At 34.5% G+C, this 25,363-nt stretch overlaps 1 protein-coding gene across 1 annotated transcript in view; it reads left to right on the top strand.

Annotated features, from left to right (window-relative positions):
* Positions 1 to 25,363, top strand: part of KAT6A (lysine acetyltransferase 6A) — a 138,902-nt gene that overhangs the window by 86,834 nt on the left and 26,705 nt on the right. The window contains exons 6-9 of the mRNA XM_044663548.1: positions 678 to 991; positions 4,565 to 4,683; positions 10,181 to 10,296; positions 23,410 to 23,551. Of these exons, the coding sequence (XP_044519483.1) occupies positions 678 to 991; positions 4,565 to 4,683; positions 10,181 to 10,296; positions 23,410 to 23,551 (691 nt within the window). The remainder of the gene's footprint in view (positions 1 to 677; positions 992 to 4,564; positions 4,684 to 10,180; positions 10,297 to 23,409; positions 23,552 to 25,363) is intronic.

Genomic DNA, 25,363 nt, shown 5'->3' on the forward strand with positions numbered 1-25,363 from the left:
TTTGCCATTGAAAATCACCATGCAACACTGAATGAGCACAGCAACCAAGATTTCTCTAGGGCAGAGTGTGTAGAAATATAATTCTTTTTTAGAATTATATATGTATGCTTTGCTATAAACCTAGAATTGAGCCTGTAGGCTTATATTCTGGTTTCTGGATGGGAATTTAGGGATTATCTAATTATTAAAGAGCTTCTTTAACCTGGGGTCCATGAACCTTTTTAGAAGGCTGTGGATAGATTTCAAGGAGCCCATGAACTTGGATGGGGAAAAAAAAATTACATCTTTATTACCATTAACTGCTAACTGAAATTTAGCATTTTCTTCCATTATAAATGAAACAAACCATTATTCTAAGAAAGAATCCATAGCATCATCAGACTACTAACAGGGCCCATGACACCAAAAATGTTAAGACGCTCACATCAAATATAACTCCCTTACCATGCTACTAGAGAAACTTCAACATAGATTTGCCTGCTTCTTTGTATTTGTGTCCCCATGCTCAGTTCCTGGCACATATTAATTGCTAAATAAATGCTTGTTTATTGATAAGGATTTGAAATGTTTTAAAGGTTTTAACTAATTAACAAATTGTATGACAGAGCAGAGACCACAAGAAACTTTTATCATCTAGGATGAAATTTTGACATTTTTATTTTTTCCTGATTCTTTAGATCAAAAGGCCCTTTCAGCAAAGTTCGAACTGGTCCTGGTCGGGGTCGGAAACGTAAAATTACTCTCTCGAGCCAATCAGCATCTTCATCAGAAGAAGGATATTTGGAGCAAATGGACTTAGACTTCTGCAGAGATGGTAGTACACCCCTGAAATTCAATAAGAAAACCAAAGGGCTCATTGATGGCCTTACCAAATTCTTCACCCCCTCCCCTGACGGGCGGAAAGCTCGTGGGGAAGTGGTGGACTACTCTGAGCAATATAGGATCAGGAAAAAGGGCAACAGGAAATCAAGCACTTCAGAGTGGCCCACAGGTAAGGGTTTGCTCACTTGTCAGCAAAAGTGTTTTAAAAGATCTGTAGTTTGGAATCATATTAGTTATCCAAATTTGATTTCTCTATGTATAGAGGAAACATTTTTGGTATTAAGAAAAAATTGTTAAAGATATAAGATTTAAATATAGAAAAAGGCCAGAAATAAGTTTTAGGAGTAGCTTGGCCAAAAGACTGGAAGGTGGAGGAAGAGAGTGATTTTGGGTGGAAACCTCATGTACTGACATGTTGAACATAGATATTGAATCACTTGTTTTTGTGGCAAGAGAGAAATGTGTGGTGAGTCTATTTCTTATCAGAGATCTGAAAGTATAAAAAATATATGATGTTTGACTGTTAAAGGTAAGCTGAGGCTCTACATTTGTGGAATAAAGTTGCATGTACTTTATTTCAAATCTTTGCAAATTTATTTGTAATTTAAAAAATACTTTGTTCCTTTTTAATGAAGCAGGGCTACAGTATGAAAAATAATACCTACCAAATTAAACTACCTCTTTTCAAAGCAGAAAAATAGTAACCCTCCAAACTTATGGCTACAAAATACTAGGTATAATACTTAGGTGTTAAAGGCAAGAGAAGACCTTTTTAAATGAACTGTCTAGATTAAACCCAACAGTTCACTTCAGTTTATACTTCGCCTTAACTTTGGACACCTACACTATATTAATAAGGTAGAAAACAGTAGCAGTAGAGAGGAAATAAGGAATAGAGAAGGACTAAATGAGCGAGACATATTCTTGTACACTGCTTAGAAATTTCTTGCCTTTGTCCTCTCACTCTTGAATAATATACTTTGGCATGTAACTATATTCATTGTCTCCTCATTCCTATTTGATCAAGCAGTTGAATTTTTGAAGTGCAGAAAGGAATCCTTGATAGTTTCAATTCCATTTCTGCCTTTTGTTAAAGATATCAGTCATATTACTTTAGCATTATAAGTTATGAAACCACAGAAAATTACCTTAGTTTGTTTTGTGGTTTTGGCACTTGAGTAAAAGTTTTTAAAATGTTCATTGTTTTAAAAGTAACTGATGAATTATTGATTTTATTGCCAACTCATTGTTTGATCTTAGGCAGTCAGTAAGCCTATGTTTCAATATTTTCATTTATGATTGAGGTGGTTGGACTAGATAGATGATATCCAAGATCCTTTCTACTTCCAAATACTCTATAATTTTCTCTTTCTGTATCTTGCCTGTGAGCTTTTTAGCTGAGTGAGAGATCAGCTAAGCAGAATATAAGCAGTTCCTGTGGCGTTTCAACTCTTTCCCAGCTGGAATGTGATCTTCGTTGAGATCAGTTATCAGTTTTATTATAAAAATCAAGAGTTGGAAGGAGCGTTAGAAACTCTCTAGTTCAAGCTATACCTAAAGAAAAATTCCATTCATACTATTTCCAACAAATTATCATCTATCCTTTGCTTGAAAACATTCACTGTAAGGTAAAGAAGAATTCTCATTAATGCCTGAGACATTGTTTCCATCTTTTGATAGCTCTTGTTCAGAAATTTTCTTTTCATTGAACCAATATTAGATTCTCTACAATATGATGCTCCTAATTTAGCCCTTTAAGCCTAGTCCCTTTCTTACGTAAACTTTCAAAGACTTGAAAACAGTTGTCAAATTCTCTTTCTCTTCTCCTGGCTAATAATTCCTCCCATGGAATGGTCCTCTAGTTCTTCACCCTTGTCTATGTGACACCTTGTCCATGTCTTTACCTCATGTTTGTTGATTAGAGCCAGACAAAAATGTGTTCTTATGGGAGCAGAACATAGCAGGACCATTTAGGACCCTCTATGACTTTTTTTTTTAAGCCCATAACTTTTGTCTTAGAATCAATACTATGTATTAGTTCCAAGGCAGAAGAACAATAAGGGCCAAACAGTGGGAGTTACATAGCTAGGAAGTGTCTGAGTCCAGATTTGAACCCAAGACCTCCTGTCTCTGGGCCTGGCTCTCAATTCCCTTAGCTACCTCGCTGCACCCATTTGCCTCCCTGTCTTTTTTTTGAAGCCTGGTTTGGCATTCAGCCCAATATCCCTGCTGTTCTACTGAAATGGACCTCTCTGAGATCACCAGTTACCGTCTGATTATCAAATCTGATGTTTCGTTCTTAGTTCTTATTCTTCCTTGATGGCCCCCAACACTGGATTATCTTTCCATTATTGGCTTCTGTAACATTGTTATTGCCTGGTTTACTTCCTACATATCTGACTATTCTTGAATTCCCAGTGGTTCTTTTTCAAGATGTGTTCCTCAGCCCTCTTCCCTTCCTGTGTTTTCTCCTTTGGATCTCATGGCTCTCATCCATCTTCCTGGTATGGACCAGAACTCTGGGCCTTGTAAAGCCAATCATAATGAAAAGTATTTTAAAAATAATCTTTTTCATATAAGATGAATGTGATTTTTCTTTCAGTGGATTCATATTTAGAATGGATTCTCCAATAATAGAAATTTAGAGTATTGCTGATTTTTTTAAATGACATTTTAGGATCTGGTGAGAAAAATTGCTTTAGTAAGCTTCATAATTTTTTCTCTGAGTTGTGTAGGGATTGAGAGAAGGTCTGTTTTTATTTTGGATTGTCTTTGCTTCTATTTACTGTGGTATTAAAAATGTTCTTGTATTCAGAACATCATACAGTAGGGGGGCATTAAATTCATATGATATCTTCAGATTTTAATTATTTTTTTTTCAGCTTGAGAATGTTGTCAAGAATGTGTTTTTGACCTTTCTTTGTGCTTTAAATGAGTAACAAAACCTATACTCATAGAATTGATGTGAAAAGAGCTTTCTGTCAGAAATTGCTCTTTGGTTTGGTCACATTCATCCACAAAGGAAATGATAATGTCAACAGTGTCAACTCTAGATATAATAGATAATCTACATAAACCTCAAATGCTCCATTCATAGTTTCTTTGCACATTTGAAAATGTGTCATTTAGTGAATTATTATCATAAATTTCTCATACCATTCAGGGCATTAGCATACACAATTTTCAAGTTTATGGATTTTGTGTTTCAAAAGAGAACCTAGTTTATACAGTGAAATGCTGATTACATCTCTATCAAGTACTTCCTGACTACTAGATTTTAAGTGATTGAGATAACTTCTATGAAGGCTACATTTCTATTGTGATAAGAATAATAAATCAAGTATTAAGAATCAAATGCCCAAGTTTTTATTCAGTTTTTCTTGGCAATGAAACTAATGTGTTCCTTAATATAATGCCTCTATCTTCTAGTATCTGGGGGATAAGAAATGTAAATTTTGGACACTCAGAAATATAGAGGCATAAAACTATAATTTTTATATTGTGTCATATTAAATTACTTGTGTTCCAGATTCCCTTTTTCTCTGTATATAATAGTATAATGGAATTTAAAATTAGCTGTATGATGTTTATTAGAAAACATTAAGTCAAGTCAAAATATAAACATGTTTTTATTATACATGTAGCCCTTTTTCTACCTTTAAGGCACGCTGTCAAAGAATTGAAATAGGCATAGAACTTCAGATTGTTTTTATAACCTGTAAGTTCTTTGCTTAATTTATAGACAATCAGGATGGCTGGGATGGGAAACAGGAAAATGAAGAGCGACTTTTTGGAAGCCAGGAAGTCATGACTGAAAAAGATATGGAATTATTTCGAGATATCCAGGAGCAAGCACTGCAGGTAAAGTTAAATATTAAGGCTAACAAATTGTGTCAGTTTTCATGACAGATAGAGAAATCCGATTTTATTAAAAATAAAGCAATGGGCAACAATTAATTTATTTAGCTTAAATTTTCAGCTTGTTTATATACATTAATACTACTGGTTAGAATATTTTTTTTTTGTCTGTTGATAGCTTTCTGTGATAAGTTTTTGTGTGTGTGTGTGTGTGTATGTATTTAAAAGTATGATAAAATATTCCTTGACTAATAGTGGAAGGGCTTTTTTTTTTGTTACATTATACTTCTTAGAAAGCAAATAGAATTTGGCATTAGGGGATTGGGTCAGACTAGGAAATCCTATAACATCAATAAGGCATCCTTCATACCCTTCTTTGCTTGTGCCTTTTTTTCAACCCCGTTGTATAAGCTGGCTGGGTCAGCTTAATTTCCCTTTTCTGGATTAGGGCAATAATAGGGTAGAAAAAAGGCCTTCCATGGATAGGTATATAGGATTCTTTACCCTAAAGGCCTTATTAGCATATTCTGTGATTTAAAATAAAAACATATTGGTATTTGGCCTTTTGATCATCAAAGTCACCACCATACTGTCTTCATATATAATTTCTTATTTGAACATCTCTGTAAATAAAAGATATATACTTTAAAAAGCCTTGATTGTGGCACTCAAATATTCAAAACTGATAAATTTTGAAAACTGGAATTAATGCTCAGCCAAGTTCCATATACATTATTAACTTGTCTACATTGTCTTGAACAGTGCTTGCCCATAAATATTTATTTAATTAAATGTAACAGCTAATTATAGTTGTGAAAACACTATTAGCTTCAGTTATGTTTGATGGAGGTATCCTAAAGTCCATAAGATGGCAGTATTTCTCCATGAAGTTAGTATAAATGGAGAAAACGAGGCAGTATGGAGTGGAAAAAGGCTAAACTTGGAGGTAGGAAAGAACAGTAGACACTTGAGTTTGAATTGAACTACTTCCTCCCCACCCCGGCACTTATTACCGAAGTCATCATATAGACAAATCTCTCTAAGCCTCAATTTCCTCGTATGTAAAAAAGGAAATAATAATAGTTGTGAACCTACCTCATAGCCTTGTTAAATTACTTTGTAAGTTCTTATAGTATGACATAAATGTTACCTAATATTAAAATGGGTTGAAGCCAATTAGGTGATTGATGTAATTGTTGATATTCAAATAATGCCACTAAAAGTGATAGACTGGTAATATTAATTTTGTTTACTTTATGATTTTGACTTTATTAAAGGCTAGAAGACCACTTAGATAAAGATTTCTTAAGCATTTACTTCAGCAACTTATAGAAAGTCAATTAAACTATACTATCTTCCATATTTGGGCACTCTTTTCTGGAAAAAAAAAAGGCAAAAGAATAGTAAGTCAGGGTTATATCAGGTATTTAATAAAGGAAGTTCCAGAGTATACACCGGGGTCCTTATTGCAGTTGAGTCTAGTGTTACAAGCCAATATTTCTTTATATCATAATATAATAATTAATCATAATGTTGATCCTTGGCTGCCATTAGATTATGCTTATTATCCCCTATTTACTAAAGTACTAAAGTATTTAACAATTTCAGAATGCTTTGAAAAGGAGTAAAAATGTCTTTGTGCTTTAAAGGGCTAACCTATAGGTAGCAGACATTTAAAGTTTTACAAAATTATTAATGTAAGAATATAATTATAAGATGATATTGATGTAATTATAAGAGGATAGTGATATTACTGTTTATAGTAAAGCTTATTTTATGTGTTTAAGCAAAGGAAAATGAAGGGTTCTGTGATAATTGATTGACCTGTTTACATTATTGAGAGCAGAGTTGTCAAATAGGCAGCTCATAACATTCCCAAGTGAGCCTGAATCAGATTTAAATGTAATTGGGAACTCTGTATCACAAAATAAAGAAAAAGATAATAAAACAGAGATAACATTACATTTTAAAACCAAGTTAATATGTGGCTGGCTGTAGGATCCTTTTGTACAGGTTAGTGGGATCTGTTTCTTTTGGAGTTTGATACCACTGATCCGGAACAGGAGTTTTTTTTCCCCTTTTTAAAAAAAATTTAAAAATAATTATAATTGATTTCCTTTGGAATCCAATGCATCTTATTTTGTGCATTTAAAAACATCTGGAAAAGGGTCTATATATAATATAGGTTCTACCAGTTAGCCAGAGGTGCACATGTTACCCACAAAAGTATTAAATGCATTTTAATTCTGGATTTGGTTTTGATCCTTTGATCTATAACCTGAATTCAGTTGTCATTTTGTGTTGGTTTTATTTACATGATGGTAGTTGTCATATATATTGTTCTCTCGGGTCTGCTTACTTCATTCTCAGATCACATGAACTGTCTCATTTTCTTTGAATACCTTATTTGTAAATTTTATAGCATTCCATTATATTCATAACCTTATTTATAGGACCTAAATGTTAAAGGAAGTCATGAAGCTTGATTATTAGAAAGAAATCAACAGGGTGACGAGCTTGCACAAAGATGCAGATAGAAATGAGTGATGCTTATGAGAGCCAGAAGGGAGGACGGACTTGAATGGAAAGTATTGTAAGGTCATCTCCTTATGATGAATTGATGATGTTCTTGAAATTGGTTTGTAACTTTGTTGTTTGGAGCTCCAAAGGAACTTTACTAGAGTAGCAATGTTATAAAGTATGGTTCCTAAGTCATCTTAAATAGAGTGCAGCTAGACACTTAGGGCTCACACTCTGTAACTTGAATGTTCTTTATAACTCTTTATCCCTCCTAAAACAAGATGTTTTCCGATTTCCAGTTGGTTCATCAAGAATAGCTATCTGATCCACCCTCTGTAGACCCAGAAATAATATATACTTTTCTCATGGCACCCATCACCCTCACTCTCACCTAGGTACTCTAATGGAGCAACTCTCTTGGATAGTTGTGGAAAATGATAGCAGTGTTTCATGATTTAGATGTTCATGAGGAAAGGAGACTCTATACTGGAAAATGGCATTGGTTAGGTTACCATTTGAGGAAGACTGTGTTTTTCCAAAAGGTTAATAGCCCATTCTAGTTTTGGTTATAAAATTTGTTCAGAGTAAAATATTTTCCAGAATCAGGCATATTATAAAAAAAAATTTTGCTTCTTAGTTTTAGTTCCAGAAATAGAGTATTGAGTATAACTTTTTATCTGTTTTGACTTATTCATTTTGGTCTAGAAATTGTGGTCATTCCAATCATTAATAATAACTAAATATTTGATAGTGTTAATATTTTTTAAAAATCTGCCTGTAAAAGTGAAACCATCTATTGATATTAAAGCAGTAGAACTTGCGCCAGAAATTTGAAAAATATCCTTTTAAATTAAATTAGAAACCAGCTATAACTGATGCTTAGAAATGTAATACATTTGATGTAAAGGTAACTTGGCCAATATTTTAAAATAAAGTGAGTTTGAATAAATTAACAGGTTAATATTCTTGGCAAGGATTGGGTTAAAATTTACTTTAGATTATAGCTATTGCTGTATTAACATGGAATTTGGCTAACCTCTACCTGAACAAATGGAAATGCATAGAGAGAGCAAGGCTATGAGGAGTGCACTGGGAATTTATAAGGGGGAGGGTGGTGGAGGAGGGAGAGAAGGGTGGTGGCTCTTAGTAGGAGAGAAGAGAGAAGGAGCATGTGCAAAAGCATTTCTAAGTGAGGAAGAGTCGAGCAGGTGCGGTGTGGAAGTGTTGGCAGGTGTCTCTTTTGGTGCACATCTTTGGTTGTTGGGATGTGCAAACAGTTGTACTGGAGCTGGCTCTCCACGTCTACAGTGGGCATTCACCTGGAGGAGAGGCGGGGAGCTGATGGGAAAGCATTCATTGAACAAGCAGTATCCCAGCAGGTTTATCTATCTTCACTTTTTGGGTTTCTAGTGAACCTTGCCTTAGGAAGTATTACAGATGTCAGTTGTACTGATGTTTTTCCTGTGTTTAACTAGCTATTTTTTTGTTATTTAAATCTTTGAGGATAGATGATAAGATACTATGCCTTGGATTAGGGTACTTAATTCGTGGAATACAGTATCTGTTTATTTTTTTGGAACTTTTTTGTTAAATGCTTTTTGTTTGATTTTAAACACTGTCCTTTATACTATCTTATGAATATAGACCTTGGTGGATATCACAAACTGTTATGCAACTAAAATAATTTAGTCCAATTAATGTTAGGTTCTTGTCTTTTGTTTAGAGTTGTCTAAGGCAAAATGACTTTTTTCCCCTCTTTGGCTATCTTCCCATTGTGAAACCTGAGACAAATCCCATGGCTCTTTAATAAAAGGGAAGGATAGCAGAAACCCAATGAGAGTTTTCAAATGAGCTGTTACAGAGACATTTTTCTTATAGTTGGAACTTATTAATATGAAAAATTAATAACGAGATTATCACTTTTCTTTCATAGTAGTTTTTAGAGGCAAAGCATACAACAAAGAAACTTCATTATGACCTTAATCTATACATTTAAAAAATACAATTTAATGTCTTACACAGCTACCCTTTTTGGGGGATTAATTTCTGATATATGTGTATGAAGACATTAAAAGGATGAAATTCTAAATCTGCCTCATTCACAGTAATTTTTGAACATCTCTGTAGTAGATACTATACTGGTCTGCATTTATATTTAGGAATTCACAATCTAGTCTTCAGGTATTAAAAAACTGGCTTGTGTTTGAATTGTCCAGACTGAAGAATATGTCCTTAAAGCCATTGGAGACTGTAGTAAAGGGTTAACAGAAGGTACTAAGCTAATTCTTTTTCCCTGAACAAACTAACTTTATAAGATAATCCATTGGATTTGGTCAGAAAAATAGCCATTCAGCATATCCTTTTGGAAAGAAAAGAGATTGATGAAATGTGTATGTCATAGGACAAGCATGTTAAATAAAATAGTATTGTCTGCTAAGAGGTTTCTTCCGGTATAAATTGTAAGAAAACTTTAGTGCCTACAAGAATATTTTTTTAATTTGCATTTTGTGGTATTCTTAAATGTCAGGCATCCCTTAAAAAAATAAAAACTCATTCTTCCTTCTCTTAGCTGTCTTTTTAACTATAGTAGTCTTTTTCATTTTGTTTGTTGAAGGTAGTAGCCCATGCAACAAGTCTGTTTGCCTTTTTATTGCATTTATTAATATCTCCAACAGTCATTTCTCTAAGTGTATTGTATATATAGTACATCTAGAAACTAAGTCAGACTTATTTGATGAAAATATTGGCCTAGTATTTAAATAGGTGTTTTTTTAAATAGAAAGTTAAAGTAATATCAAGAATATTTTATTTTAAGAAAATTTTCCCCAAATATTAATTAAAACCTTGCAACCTAGTTGTACCTATTTCTGCATCTATGGAATTCCAACAAGATGATTATTGAACTCATATCTTTACTTCACACTGGTCTCAGTGTACTTAATTTGGCTAACTTCTATAAATGTGTTTCTTTATTGCACAGAAAGTTGGAGTGACTGGTCCCCCTGATCCACAAGTCCGCTGTCCCTCTGTCATTGAGTTTGGAAAATATGAAATTCATACCTGGTACTCCTCCCCATATCCACAAGAATACTCAAGGTATGTTGTGAGACACTTTTAATTCATATTTTAAGAGTGGTAGAATTTAAAAATTGGAAGTAGATTCTACATCCTCACAATCTCTTGTATCCATCCTCTATTCTCTGTAGGTCTAAAATATAGGCCTTTATTTTTTCCTTGTCTGAATTATTACAATTAGTCTCTTTATAGGCCTTCTCCTCTCCTCCTCTTCCCTGAACTATCCTACATATAATATAATAAGTTTTCTGATACATAGATTTGGCTGTATCACTATTCAGAAATCTTTGGTAGCTCCTAGTTTTCTGGTATTCAGATTCCTTTGCCAAGCATTCTAACTTACCTTAATCAGACACCATTCTAGTTTTATTTCCGCATATTATTCTCCTATACATATTATATACAATAGCCAAATTGGACCATTCTCTTACCCCTCCCCCCCAATACATACTGTGTTCTCATCCCCTCAATGCCTTTTCTCACATTAAAAATTCATACCTCTTCCTATGCATGAAAAGTCCTTCTCTTCTGTTAAATTTCTGCCTATTCTCTTAATCTCTGTTTATTTGCCAAGTCCTTTGAGAAGTCTTCCTTAATATTTCTATTGGTGAGATTTCTGAGATTTCACATTTCACATTTTAATTTTCAGTTTTTTAAACCCTTACTTTTCTATCTTAGAATCCATGCTAAGTATCGATCCAAAGGTAGAAGAAGGGCAAGGACTAGACAATTGAGGTTAAGTGACTTGCTCAGAGTCACATAGGAAGATTTGAACCCTGGCCCTCCTGACTTCAGGTCTGGTCCTCTATCCATTGTGCTACCTAGCTGTCCCAGACACTTTGTTTTATAAAGCTCCAATATATTTATTATGTAATTTATGTTACACTTGAGTTGGTATCCTGTGATTCCCTTCTTCTCCTCTCCCCTGACTATAAATTCCATAAATGTATATCCATCTGATATACATTTTGTTTTTTCCCCATCAATACTCTTCACAAAGCATACTTAATATTTGTTGTAATCTACAGTTTAGGAAATTGAGGGCTGAAAGGATGATTGTAGTAGCATTAATATCAACAGTTACATTTTTATCTAAATTAATTATCTAAGTAATTTTGTAAGCATAGTCCAAAAAATTATTTAAGCTTTGAAATATAAAACAAATTGGCAACAGTTTATATAACTCTTTTTTTCATCATTAAAGCTAGAAATGCATTAATTTGTGCTTAGCTATATTTAATGGAAAGATTAACTCAGATATGACTGTTGGAATGTGAAATTTGAGCCAGCTTAAATCTTGTACAGAAGTTCTACTGTATATTTGAATAAATTGGATTTCCAGATAAGTATCCAGAGTTTCTAGGCTCTTTCCTCATTCCACCCCCATTTTCTTTTCACTAAAGATTAATTTGTTAAATTATTAGACCTTCTAAAAATTTTAGGGTAGAGATTCACGCCAGTGGAAAATGGGATAATTTAGATAATAAATTTGAAGTAGCAGGATTATTGACTTTTTATTTCACTATATAAACTGTTAATGCCTCAGTTTCTTTGTTTTGTTAACCACCTTTCAGTAGATCAATGTGAAGGACTAATGAACATATTATACAGAAAGTTCCTGGACAAAATGTACTTAGAAAATAGCTAAATAATTTGTGGCATAGCCAGTATTAGAACTTGAGCATCTTCACTCTGAATTCTTTCTACCAGACCAGAATATTTCACTTCGTCTGAGTTCAGCTCTCAAATACTTGATTTACATAAAATTTTAGCAAATTTAGTTTATCTTATTTCTGTTCTACAGCAGATTAGACCTTGTTCCTTCAGTTATCTTCTTAAAAAAGCTTTCTCTCAGCTCTTCTGCCCAAATCATTTACCAACCCTTCTCTTAGCTCTCTTTTACTACCAGACTTCTTTAAAAAGTTGTCTATAATTATAACTCTTAGTTCCTCATTGTTCATTCCTCTACTTCTTTAACTTCCTCCCCTTTCAACATCTTGAAATCTAGCTACTTACTTTCTCCTATGTGGAAACTGTCCTTTCAGAGGTTATTTACTAATAACTGTACTACCAAGTCTTATAATGTTTTCACTGTCCTTGTCAAGTGAATGAGCATTTGTAAAATGCCTACTATGTGAGAGGCATTGTGTTAATCACTAGTATACAAGAAAAAAAGGAAAAATAGTCCTTGCCCTCAAGGATTTCACAATTAAATGGTAGAAATAATATGCAAATAGGGAAGAAACTAATATTAAAGAGGCCAAGAAAGACTTCTTACAAGAAGTTAGGATTTTAGGTGAGACTCAAAGAAAACTGGAGAAACCAGAAGGCATAGATGATTAGAAAGAGAATACCAGGCATGGGGTGAAGTTGGTAAAAATGCACAGAATGAAGAAATAGAAGAAATTCTTATACAAAGAATAGCAAAGACAGGGAAAGATCATGGCATTAAAAAAATAGAAGAGTTTCATAGAAGAGGGTTGGAGTGCAGAAAGATTAAAAATAACAATAATTAGCATCTAAAGAGCATATTAAGATTTTCAGAATGCTTTATGTGCTTTTTAAAAAAAAAAAAACACCTCTCACTTTTTGTCTTAGTATTAATTCTAAGAGAGAAAGAGGAATAGTAAGGGTTAGGCAGTTGGAGTTAAAGTGACTTGTCCTGAGTCACACAACTAGAAAGTTTCTGAGACCAGATTTGAACCCAGGTCTTCCTGAATCCAGGCCTAGTCCTCTCTCCACTATGCTACCTAGCTTTCCCAAAAATGCTTTGTGTGTTGACTCAAGAAAGATAAGCATTGAGAAAAAGATTTAGAAATTAAGAACTGATTTGTAATTTTGGAGAGTGCAGTTTCAGGGGAATGACAAGATTGAAAGCTAGACTATAGAAAGTTAAGATGGAAGATAGAGTAGAGAGATTAGAGGCACCTATTGTAGTGTCTTTTCAAAGAATTTATTTTTATTTTTATTTTTTTTAAACCCTTACCTTCCGTCTTAGAGTCAATACTGTGTATTGGCTCAAAGGCAGAAGAGTGGTAAGGGTAGGCAATGGGCGTCAAGTGACTTGCTCAGGGGTCACACAGCTGAGAAGTGTCTGAGGTCAGATTTGAACCTAGGACCTCCCGTCTCTAGGCCTGGTTCTCTCAATACACTGAGCTACCCAGGTGCCCCCTTTTTCAAAGAATTTAACCATGAAACAGATGAGAAAAATGGATGAACCCTAACTGAGATGGATGGATCAAATGAGAGGTTTTTGAGGATGGGAAAAATGAGTACATCTGTAGGTGCAAGGAACTAACAGATACAGAAAGAGTTAGAAAATTAATGAGAAGGGACAGTTAGGTGGCTCAGTGGATGGAGAGTCAGGCCCAGAGTCAGAAGAACCCAGGTTTAAATCTGGCCCCGGATCCTCCTAGTTGTCTGACTTAATCCCCAGTCCCAAATTGTCCTTACCACTCTTCTGTCTTTGAACCAATACATAGCATTGATTTTAAGATGAAAGGTAAAGGTTTTTGTTTTTAGAGAAAAGAAAAAATTAATGAGAAATGGAGATTTTAAGAGAATGCAGTTTGCTGGTGAAGATAGAATGGACATGGATTACTTATGAATGTAGAGGTTTTTACATTGGCAAAGAGAGGGGCCAGCTCTTTATGTGAGACAAGTAAATGAGAGAATAGTGGCAGAAGGCATCTGGGTGGAACAAGATGAGGAGGAGGGGAGAAACAGGAGCTCTCAGTGAATGGGTTCAATTTTTTCAGCAAAATATGAGATAAGGTCCTCAGCTCAGAGGCTAGGGAGAAAGCCCTAGCAAGCTTGGAAAAACCACTATGGTGAGTAAAATAGTGAATTTTAAAAGGATTGCCTTTCTGCAATGAGGACCCATTTGAACTTACAGTAACAAATGTGTAATGGACCCATTCAACACAGTTTTGTGTTTTCTGTTTTTTTTTTCCTAGCTTTGTTCAGCAGTATATGATTAGGAGCCAAAGCAGCAGATGGTGGGAGTAATTCAAGGCTTGGATTTGGCAGGGCAGGATCAGCAATAGGAAAACAGGGCAAAGACTCAACAAAAAAGAGGATACTGTATAGTTGAACAGGTTTACCAAGAGGTCAAGGTGGGGAAAGGAGGAGAGTATATAGCCAATGCCAGATGACAGTCTGATTTAGGAGCAAAGGGAATGGTCATAGTGTATCATTTAATGCTGTTAACCCATTTTAGATATTTTTATCATCTTTTAGCTTTTGAGACACTGTGCTCTCCTTGTTTTTCTGTTTAATTTTCTCTTTTCCTTATTCTATTATAATCCCCTCCTCCCTTTTTTGGGGTGAGCTAGGGTGTTTTTTTTTCCCCCTCCTTTACTAAGGTGGATATTATTTGGTATTCTGTCCTTGGGTTTCTGCCTTGGCAGTCACATGTACTCTCATGATTTTAATTATCTTCATGTAGATGACTCCCAAATTGCTATCTAGGCAGGGAAGATACAAAGACGAAAACAAAACCAGCTTCAGAAATGTTCCTTCTAATAGTTAGCATTTATATTGGACTTTTAGGTTTGCAGAACATGGTACAGAAGTTAATTCATTTGATCTTACAACAATCCTTAGAGATAGCTGCTATTGTTTCATTTGATCTTACAACAATCCTTAGAGATAGCTGCTATTGTTTTCCTCATTTTGCAGATGAGAAAAGAGATTGAGAAAAAAGTTTAGTAACTTTTGTCACTCAACTAATAAGTGTCTTGGAGGAAGATTTGACCTGAGGTCTTCCTGACTTCAGCTTCTATGCACTTCACCGCCTGGTTTTATTGAGTAGAAAATTCCCAAAGTATATCTTCTATTTTCCCACATTGTCTAGTACAGGGCCTGCCACATAGAAGGTACTTGATAAATGCTTATTGAATTAAATATAAAATAAATCTACTTGTATGTTCCACTGATATCTCAAACTCAGTTTATTAAAAACCAGTCTTTTGTTGTTACTTTGAAACTTCTTACTTCTTCTGGATTTATTCTTTCTCTTAGTAGGACCACCTTTTGCTAAATTTCCCATGTTTAATTGTTGACATGGCCATTGACCCTTCTCTTTCTTTCTCCTCCTATAAGTTCTTTCAAGTCATCATGTCTTTTGCATCTATAATATCTTTTGCACCAGTCTTCTTTACATTTCCACTAGCATTGCCTTGTTATAAGCCCTGATTACCACCCATCTGGATTGTTGCAGTTACCTCATAACTAGTCACTGCTCTTCTACCTTTGTCCAATATTAAGGTTTTTGTACTCCTGCTGTGTCATTTTTTTGCATGGATCTAATCATGTCATTATTCTGTTAAGAGACCTTTATTGTTTCTCAATTGTCCATGTAATAAAGTTCAAACTTCTTAGCCTGGCATTCAATACCTTCTACAATATAGTTCTATTCAACCTTTATAGTTTGAACCATAACCTGATTCCCTTTAGAATAGCAATTCTTACCTTTTTGTGTGTCATATGAAACCTTCTCAGAATGATGTTTTCAAATATAGACAATACACCATTTTATCTAATTCAGTTTTTATTGTGTTAATGCTGATAATGCTTATTAAATTAAGATTTTATAATTTTCCTACCTCTGACTTCTTTACATTAGAGCAGGTTGACAGACTTTGGTCAGCACACTAAATATGTTTCTCTAGCTGGTTTTTGAATAGCAGTTAAACTAAGAATGCTTTATACATTTTTAAAAATACCTTTACCTTCTAACTTAGAATCAATACTGTGTATTGGTTCCAAAGCAGAAGAGTAGTAAGGGCTAGGCAATAGGGATTAAGTGACTTGTCCAGGGTCACACAGCTAGGAAGTGTTTGAGGCCAGATTTGAACCTAGGATCTCCCTCTCTAGGTCTGGCTCTTAAAAATCCACTGAACCACCCAGCTGCCCCCACTTTAACATTTTTAAATAAAGTTTTATTTGTTTTAAAAATGATCTATGGGCTAGATCATATTTGGCCTTTGGGCCCTAATTTGCTGAACTCTGCTCTAGAATTTAGAAACTATTCAAGATCCTTATTTTTGTTGTTCAGTCAATAAGCTTTTTTTTAGCTAATACTATGTGTTAGGCACTATAGCTCTGGAGATACAAAAAAGAGGCAAAAAATAGTCCCTGTTCTCAAGTAGCTTACAATCTAATGGGGGAGGAAACAGGCAAACAAAAATGTATAAAAGAGCCATATTCAGGATAATAGAAAGTAATTAAGGGAGGGAAAGCATTAAGATCAAGAAAATTAGGAAAAACTTCCTACGAAAGATGGGATTTTAGATGGGATTTAAGCCAATAGGCAGATGAGGAGGGAGACCATTCCAGGCATGTGGGATAGCCAGAGAAAATTCTGAGCTGAGAGATAAGAGTGCCTTGTTTGTAGGATAGCACAGAGGCTTGTGTTGTTGGATCAGAGTGTCTGTTAAGAGAGTAAGATGTAGGAAGATTGAAAAGGTAGTAGGGGGCCAGGTTATTAAGAGCTTTGAACAATAGCGAATTTTGTATTTGATCCTGGAGGTAATAGAGACTACCAAAGGTAATTGAGAAGAGGGGTGACATGATCAAACCTGAGCTTTAAGAAAATCATTTTGGTAGCTGAATAAGAGGATGGATTGGAATAGAGAGAGGCAGGAGGCAGGTAAACATGAGGTAATGTGGACCTGCCACCAGGGTCCAGTGCCAGAACAGAGAAGGGGACATATTTGAGAAATGTTGCAGAGTTGAAATGGACAGGTCTTGGCATCTATTTGTATATGGAGAGTGAGAGAGTGAGGAGTTGAGGATGACCCTTTAGGTTGTGAGCCTGAGGAAAAATGAGAAGGGGAGGGTTTAGGGGAAAAGATCATGATTTCTGTTTTGGACATGTTGAGTTTAAGATGTTTGAAAGGCAGTTGGAGGCCAGCAGAGAAATTATGGTCAAGAAAGGTTAGGCTTAAGAATTGTCAGCATAATGATGGTCCTTGGACCCTAGATCCTAGGAAGCCAATGAGATTGCCAGATGAAGTTGTAGAAAAGAATAAAGACCAGGACAGAACCCTCAGGAACACCTATAGTTGGAGAATATGATCTGGGGAAGGGTCCAGCAAAGAAGACAGAGAAGAACAGTTAGAAAGGAGAAGCAGGAGGTTTGATGGTGTCCTGAAAACTTAGAAGAAAGTCTCATCACTGGTGCCAAATGCTGTGAGAGGTCAAGGTGAGTGAGGATTGTGAAAAGGTAATTGGATTTGCTAATTCTCCATTCACAAAATCATAAGAGAGCTAGAAAGGACTTTAAAGCCATTTGGTCTAGCTCCCCCTCATTTTAGGTATAAAGAAGATGTAGACCCAGAGTGTGTAAGTGACTTGCCCAAGATTGTACCAGATAGTAAATGGAAGAGTCAGGATTGAATTCAGGTCATTTGATTCCAAATCCAGTATTCTTTCCATGGCATGAAAGTATCTTCCATATTTCTAGTCTTTCATCTTGTTCTTAGATGAATTCTTTCCAAGTTATCAACCAGATATTGAAGGCTTAATGGTGTTGATTTTCAAAATTTATTTCATTGAAAATGAAACCCAGTCCCAGTAGTATGCAAAAACATTAAAGGAATTAGAATTAAAAAACAACAACCATAGAATAAAAAATTAATACTGGAAAGAGCTATTACATTTCATGGAACTAATAGATTAAATTGATGTGTATCTTTCAGCAAGTAACTCTTGTGTCTCACTCTAAAGGGAGTACTATTGCTGCTTGCTCTGGACCAGCTAAATAATTTGTGGCATAGCCAGTATTAGAACTTGAGCATCTTCACTCTGAATTCTTTCTACCAGACCATGTTGTCTATACAGTCTTTTCTCCAGTAGGAGAAATAAATAGGTTAGAGACGGCTTGGTATGGAGGAAAGAATACTAAACTTAGAGACAGATGAACTGGATTTAGGTCTCACATCTACCAGTGATGAATTGTTTGACTCCAAATCAGTCTTTTTTAGCCCTTAAACCTTAGGTCCCATATCTGTAAAGTGAAGGATTTGGACTAGATAATTCCTAAATCCTCTTCTAGTTAAAGTCTATGATTCTTTTTAATATTTTGTATATTCCTTGTTATTTCATATTTATGTAGTCATTATGCTTTGCGAGCTTATATTCTACTAGAGTGTGCAAACAGGTAAAAAGGTAAGTAAATACATGATAATTTGAGGAGAGAGTGCTAACTATCAGAGGAATACAGAAACACTTTGTGTAGGAATGTGCTCATGAGCTGTGTCTTGAAGGTTGCTAAGAATTCTAAGAGATGGAGGTAAGGAAGTAAGAATGCATTCTAGGGAAGGTAGATAGCCTGGGCATAGAGACCAGAGATGGAATTTCAGGTTTAGGGTACTTTTGACTGGAATAGAGATAACGCGAAGGGGAAAAATATGGAACAAGTCTGAAAAGGTAGGCTTGTCCCAGTCAGACCAAAGGACTTTTAATTGCCAAGCTAAGAAGTGTATATATTTTATTCTAGAGGCAATAGGGAACTACTGAAAGTTCTTGAATGAGGGAGTGACATGATCAGAACAATGCCTTATGAATATCAATTTGACAACTAGGTGGAGGACAGATGGAGAGGAGTTCTGAAAGTCTCCAATTCGGAGACTGTTGCAATAGTAAGGGAGAGAAGAGATGATAATATGATTTAGGATGATAGTTTTGGGAATGTAGAAAAGGGAATGAATATACAAAAACTATAACAGATGTAGAATTGACAAGATTTAAACAACTAATTAGATATTAGAAGTGAGGGAAAAGGAAGGGTTGAGGTTGATTCTGAGATGTGTAACTGGCTGGCAGGCTGGTAGTGCCTCAAGAGAAATAAAGAAGAGTGAAGAAGGGAGAAGTTTTGATGGAAAGATAAGTTGCACTTTCAACTTGGTGAGTAGATGCCTAGGTGACATCCAAGTGGAAATGCTCATCAATTCATCAGTTATGCTGGATGGGAGCTTGAGTAATAGTAGAGCAAATAGTAACTATCCCACCTTCTTGCACTGATACTAGGATAAGAACCCTTCCTGGAAAGAATTCCATTAGCCACTTAACAATTAAAAGAAGCACTGTTTCCATCAGTCTTAATAGCTACAAGACCATCTTTGTTTCTCAAGACAGATTCATCATCATAATGAACTAGCATCAGACCCCCTTAGAGCAAAAAGCTAATCTACATATCATCTTAAAAAGTGATGCAGTGTTTCTCTATAGAGCTTGGTTACCTTTCCTCATACAAATTATAGAGGCTGCTAGGATTTGACCGTTCAGAAGCAGAAACTTTAGTATTATATGTTACCTAATGTTTTTGTATAGTGGTTTTTCTAGTAAGAAAACTGAACTTATGTTAATTCTAGAAGAAATTTTTTTATTAGAAGCCTATAAGGCAATTCTCTTTAGCTGAACAGTGTCATTCCATTGAAATTAATTATTAAAAAAAGAGTATTTAACACATATTTAATGGGAACTGGCAGGATAGAAATAAATAAGATGATGCTACTATCTCCTTTTATATATAAAATATATATATCATATATATGTACATATATAAAATAATTGAAATCTTTTAGTTTGATTAATCTAGCAGTCTTTAGTGAAGAAGAGTATATAAAATCCCTCCCTCCTTCTTTCCCTCTTTCCCATTTGTTCATCTCTGCTTTTTCTTTCAGTTGCTGCTAAAATTTTACATTATCTTAATTGGAACTAGTTTAAAAATATTGCTTTTAATTACACAAGTTAGTTCACTAAACTAAATAATTTCACAACCTTCAGAAAGTACTTATAATATATTTTTGTAACCCAGAAATCAGAGGGAGGTCATTAACCTTGCAGTGTTTTCCAACCCAAATATTACTGTAGACCAGTAAGATATCAAAAGTCTCTCTTATGGACTTAGCTGTTTTTTGAAGCTTTGGTGTGGCAGCTTATGGGATCTATAGGGAAAAAGAGTTGGGGTAAAAGGAATGAGTTAGAAAGTATTTTGTGTTTTTAAGTTTGTACATTTGAAGAACTACTTTTAATAGTAAAAATTTTGTGGACCAGTAATGAATTGACTTTTGGATTTAGATTGTCACTGAAGTTTTTAAAAGAAGATAAAATCTATTATACACCTTAGGAAGTACATTTTATTTTTTCCTTGTGATTTTATAGTTAGAATGAAGTAATTAGCTGCTATTAAAATTGAGAATTAGCTTTCCAAAAATTTAGACAACATATTTAGTCCAATTGCTCTTTTAACTTACCACACAAACAATGTAGCATTTTTTTTTAAGTTTCTAATAGTGATTTAGAGAAAAAAACATTTGCTTTTCACTGGGTTGCAACATTTAAGCTGAAGACGTGAAATCACCTCTTGGGAATTACTTCTGAGCCTTTAAGATTAGATGAGTTAAAATTGTAGGTGAGATTTCACTGTAGATGAATAGAGATAGAGTGGAAAAATAAAAGGTATGTTTTATCCATTTCGGTAGCCATCAGGAGGATATTAATTCTTTTTATATTGTCCAGGCTTTATAGATTTCACTCTTCCTTTTGAGAGAAACTTATTTTAAACTCCAGCTGTTCCTCAAAGCAATCTTAACAGTTATAAGATACTTATCAGTCAGTTAATAGAGCTACTGGCCTACTTTAGGTATCTAGATTTATGAATGGGTCCTTTAAGTACCTGGAGTTAGGAATATAAGTAGTATGGAAGGGATATGTTATTTATCTTGTCCCTCTTTCACTCTGAGCCTAAGCAGTAAAGTCAGGTAGAATACAAGGTAAACAGAACAAAATAGCTTAGAAAAAAGGAATTGGTTCTGCTCCAGAAAGGTTATTTTAAAATTCGATTTTGATAGGGATTGTACAAATAATAGAATCTATATTAACTTGCCTGAAATAAGGATATATTAGAAAATATGAGTTGTATTTATTCAAAAATGCCAAATCATAGCAATTTCTTTTCAAATTTGGAAGTGAATTCCTAATTTTAAAAAAAGTAGACTATAAATAAAGCATCATGGAAAAGGAAATATAATTGTACTGACAGTTTGGAGATTTTTTTATTGAAAAGTTTTAGACAATTCAATGTGAATTTAATGAAAAAAGATGAAAATTATTTAAAGACACAGAAGGCACTCAACAATAATTGATGATGGTAATAATGATGCAGAATGGCATTAATAGCTATCATTTAAGGTAGTAAAAGAGTAGACTGGAACAAGAATAGTTTTTTTTTTTAATCATATACTTAAAAGAAGGAGGTCATTATAAAATAGTGGCATGTCTGTTTCATAACAAAATTATGATTTTATTTTACGAGCATTAATATTGGGAACAAAGAAAGCATAAGAGTGCTAGGAAAACCTAAAATTTTTTTAAAAATGTTTTATAATGAGCACATTTTAATTCAGAGTTTTAAATTCAATTCAAAGTTTATACAAAGTCTTTTTCTAATGTGCTACTTGAAGTTAGTTTACTGTTGTTATTAGTGGGTATGCTTAACATGTTTACTTTCAGATGTGAGTTTAAGTTCGCCTTTGACACATTCTGACTCTTTGACCCTGGATGGTGTCATATAACCTCTTGGTGTGCTATAGGCTAATCACTCTCTTAAACTAAGTCTGCTCACTCTCTTAGGCCAAAAATTGCAGATAAGGTTTCAACCTACATTAACAGAGAGCATTTCCTCACTCAGAACTTTTCTTTGCCAATGAAATCAGAGACCCAGTCTCTCATTCCTATCTCTTTTACTATTATTTTCATATTATTAATATATGTAACCAGGTCCTTTTTTTTTCTTAGATGGTGAAAAGGTAAATTTCCTTCAGACATGGTCAAAAAGTTTCAAACTCTGACTTAATGAGATTTTATTGTATATATAAATTAACAGTGCAGCACAGTACTGTCTAAGCTATCAGTTGAAAAACAAAAATTTTATTGTATATTTTCTTGATTATATTATATATTAACTTGTTATATGATGATTTCTTAAATATAATTGCATTTTCTTCTTTGAAGAGAAGTGATAAAAACCCTGAGTTTTAGAGTACAGGATAGAGTAAAACTAATTGTATTCAGAATTTGTGGAGCCTGTCCTTTTAAAAATTCCATTAAAACCTTATTCCAGTGTTTCATCTTGTACAAAGGTGACACACTAAATTCTTAAAGGTCATGCCACTGGAGTTCAAGCCCTGAAAGGGCTTTGATTGTGGTTCTTGACAATGGATGGCACATCTGTCATCAGAAGGCCAGACTAAGTTTGTAGAGACTTATTACTAGAATGGTGGCTACCAGTTGACACATTTTTTTTTGGCCTTGGCTTAGTCAGAAAAACTGGTCTGGTTCTGGTTTTCTTGGGCAAGTCACTCTTTGTGTCTCAGCTTATTTATCTTTTAAATTAGAGGAATAGACTAAATGATTCTTTTAAGGTTTCTCTCAGCTGCAAAAATTCTGGCATTTCTTGTTCTGTACATATATGTGCCCTTCATTAGGAACATTCTAAAATTCTTAAAACATAAAAGTTATATAAATATCAGATAAGAGCTAGGAATATGTGAATGAAATACTTTGGTGCTCTCATCATAGAACTAGGCTGGAGCACATTTAAAGAATCATCTAATTTAACTCCTACATTTTCAAGATGAGGGAACTGAGCCTCAGAAAAGTGATGTTACTGTTTAGTGTCAGACCTTAGACTCAAATCTCAGGCTTTTGACTCCCAAGTTGAATCCTTTTTCCAGTACACCATGCTGGTTCTGACTTAGTCTTTCTCTTTTTAGATAAAATGTTGTATTTTCAGCATGGTCTGGTAGAAAGAGTCAGAACTAAGAAACTTGTTCTAATTCTGCTTCTGCCACTAATCAAATAGCTTTTAGACTGTAGCCAATCCATTTAATTTTTTTTGGCTTTAGTTTAACTATCTTTCAAATGGGGAGGATGACACATGCTGGTCCTTACTTTATATAAGGTAGTTATGAAGCTCAGCTGGGATAATCAATCTGGGGGAGGGGGAGAAAGAAAAGAGCTTTTGGAAGTTTAAAAGCCCTATAAAAATAAGATGTAGTGCTTGTTATCATCGTTTAGTATGGCCCAGATCAATCAAAAGCCCCATTTTTTCATCTTTATTTACAGGCTGCCTAAGTTGTACCTTTGTGAATTTTGTCTAAAGTATATGAAAAGTAGAACTATTCTACAGCAGCACATGAAGAAATGTGGTTGGTTCCACCCTCCTGCTAATGAGATTTACAGAAAGAATAATATCTCTGTCTTTGAGGTAAGGTATCTGTTTTTAGTGGTTGTTTTCTATTTCATTTTTAAATTGTAGTGATTTTTTTTCCCTATAATCTCCAGCTCTGCACCCTGGCCATTGTTAGGTCTTTAGAAACTTGTTTGCTCTTTTTTGTGGCATACATACTCCAAGTCATCAAACAGGACAGCATTGTGAAGAATGAACAAAACTGTTAATCCTGAATTGGACTCAGGCGTACAAGTATATTTAAAATGGAGTCCACAGCTCTCATTAGACATCATTTATTGTCTTTAATTAACTGTACTTAGTGCTTTTTCTGGGTGTATGCTGTTATTATGACAGGCACTATGTCTATGATATTATGATTGTATTTCTGTGTGTCCCCTTGCTGTTTAGTTCAAGTCCATCGCTCTGCCAATCACTAGGCGATTTAAAAAAGGAGTACTATAGAAGACATGTTCTCTCCCCTCAAGTAAGCCATATAGTTACATATATAGAGAGCAGTTAGTTAATAATGTGAGATGTTAAGAGCCCTCTTAAGCAGTGCCTATAAGTGCTATAGAAATTTAAAAACAAAAGAACATAAATTGGGTTAGAATAAAACAGTGTAGTATCTTTTGGTATTGTGTATGCAGTAGGCACTTAATAAATTCTTGTTGCATGAGTGAATACTAACTCATCAATACATGAATCTATTGAAAAAATTTTGAGCAAGATTCCCCAGAAAGCTAGTAGTGATCAACTAGTTGATTATAAAACTTGCCCCAGTCACTCAAAGTTTAGAAATTTCCACTTAACTTCTCCCATTTCTCTCTCCCTTTTTCTTTCCCCCTCTTAAAATTCTGATAAAGAACAGCCAAGGCACATGGTGTGATAGTTTCTGGCTATCCTGCATCCTTTTCTTTTTCTTCTACTTCTCCTATGTGATATGTGAGCATAACTCCCAACCTACCTTCTAGTACCTGAAATCTGGCTTTCTCCTGAGCCACTTTTTGGCTGGCTTTTTAAGTGCTTATTGTTTTCCACCTTATTGGGAGTATCTAGAAATATATACTTTTTGTTCTCTCACTGTCAGTTCTATACCTTTGCTCTTTTACTGCCACATAACAACAACTCCTTGGAAATTTATTCTAGCTGATTATAACTACCCTTTCTCTTAGACATTTTCATCAACCTGTTTCCCATTATGCTCATAACTTTCATTATGACTTGAATACATGGCTCACAGTCTTTATCTCATCTTCTCTGTCATCATCCTGAGAGACTGGCCATGTTGATGACATTATTTTCACACTTTCTTGAAATTTTTACTCCTTTGGTTTCTTCCTTAACTCTTATGTCAGCCACCCACTTGAGTGGGCATGCTTCAGCTCCCACTATCAGTTGAAAGTACTTAGCCTCCATATCCTAAAAATCTGTGTTTCTCCTTTCTGACCAAAATCTCTTATCTTTCTAAACCCCTCTTTCTCTTAATTTTTTTCAAACCTTTTCTTGACCCTCATTATGTCCTTTGATTTTTCAAATTCCTGTAACTTCTGGTTTATCAACACTGGTCTGGCCCCCCTTCATACTTGTATCTTCCAGTTTAATATTCTAATGACATAACACTTAGAAAGTGCATAGCACACTGCTTTGCACATAGCGGATGCTATATAAATGCTTGTTCTTCCCCCCACTCCCTCCCTAATAATGCTTTCTCCACTTTTGAATCCTTTGATCCTTTGATATTCCAACCAGTCCTACTATAAATAACCCTTGACTCTGGGTGACTTCTTCCATGTATCTTCTCTTTGTGTTTTTGATCTGAGGTAATATGCTGAAGAATATCACAAATTA

The sequence above is a fragment of the Gracilinanus agilis genome, chromosome 2, assembly GCF_016433145.1.
Source record: "Gracilinanus agilis isolate LMUSP501 chromosome 2, AgileGrace, whole genome shotgun sequence".
NCBI lineage: Eukaryota > Metazoa > Chordata > Mammalia > Didelphimorphia > Didelphidae > Gracilinanus > Gracilinanus agilis.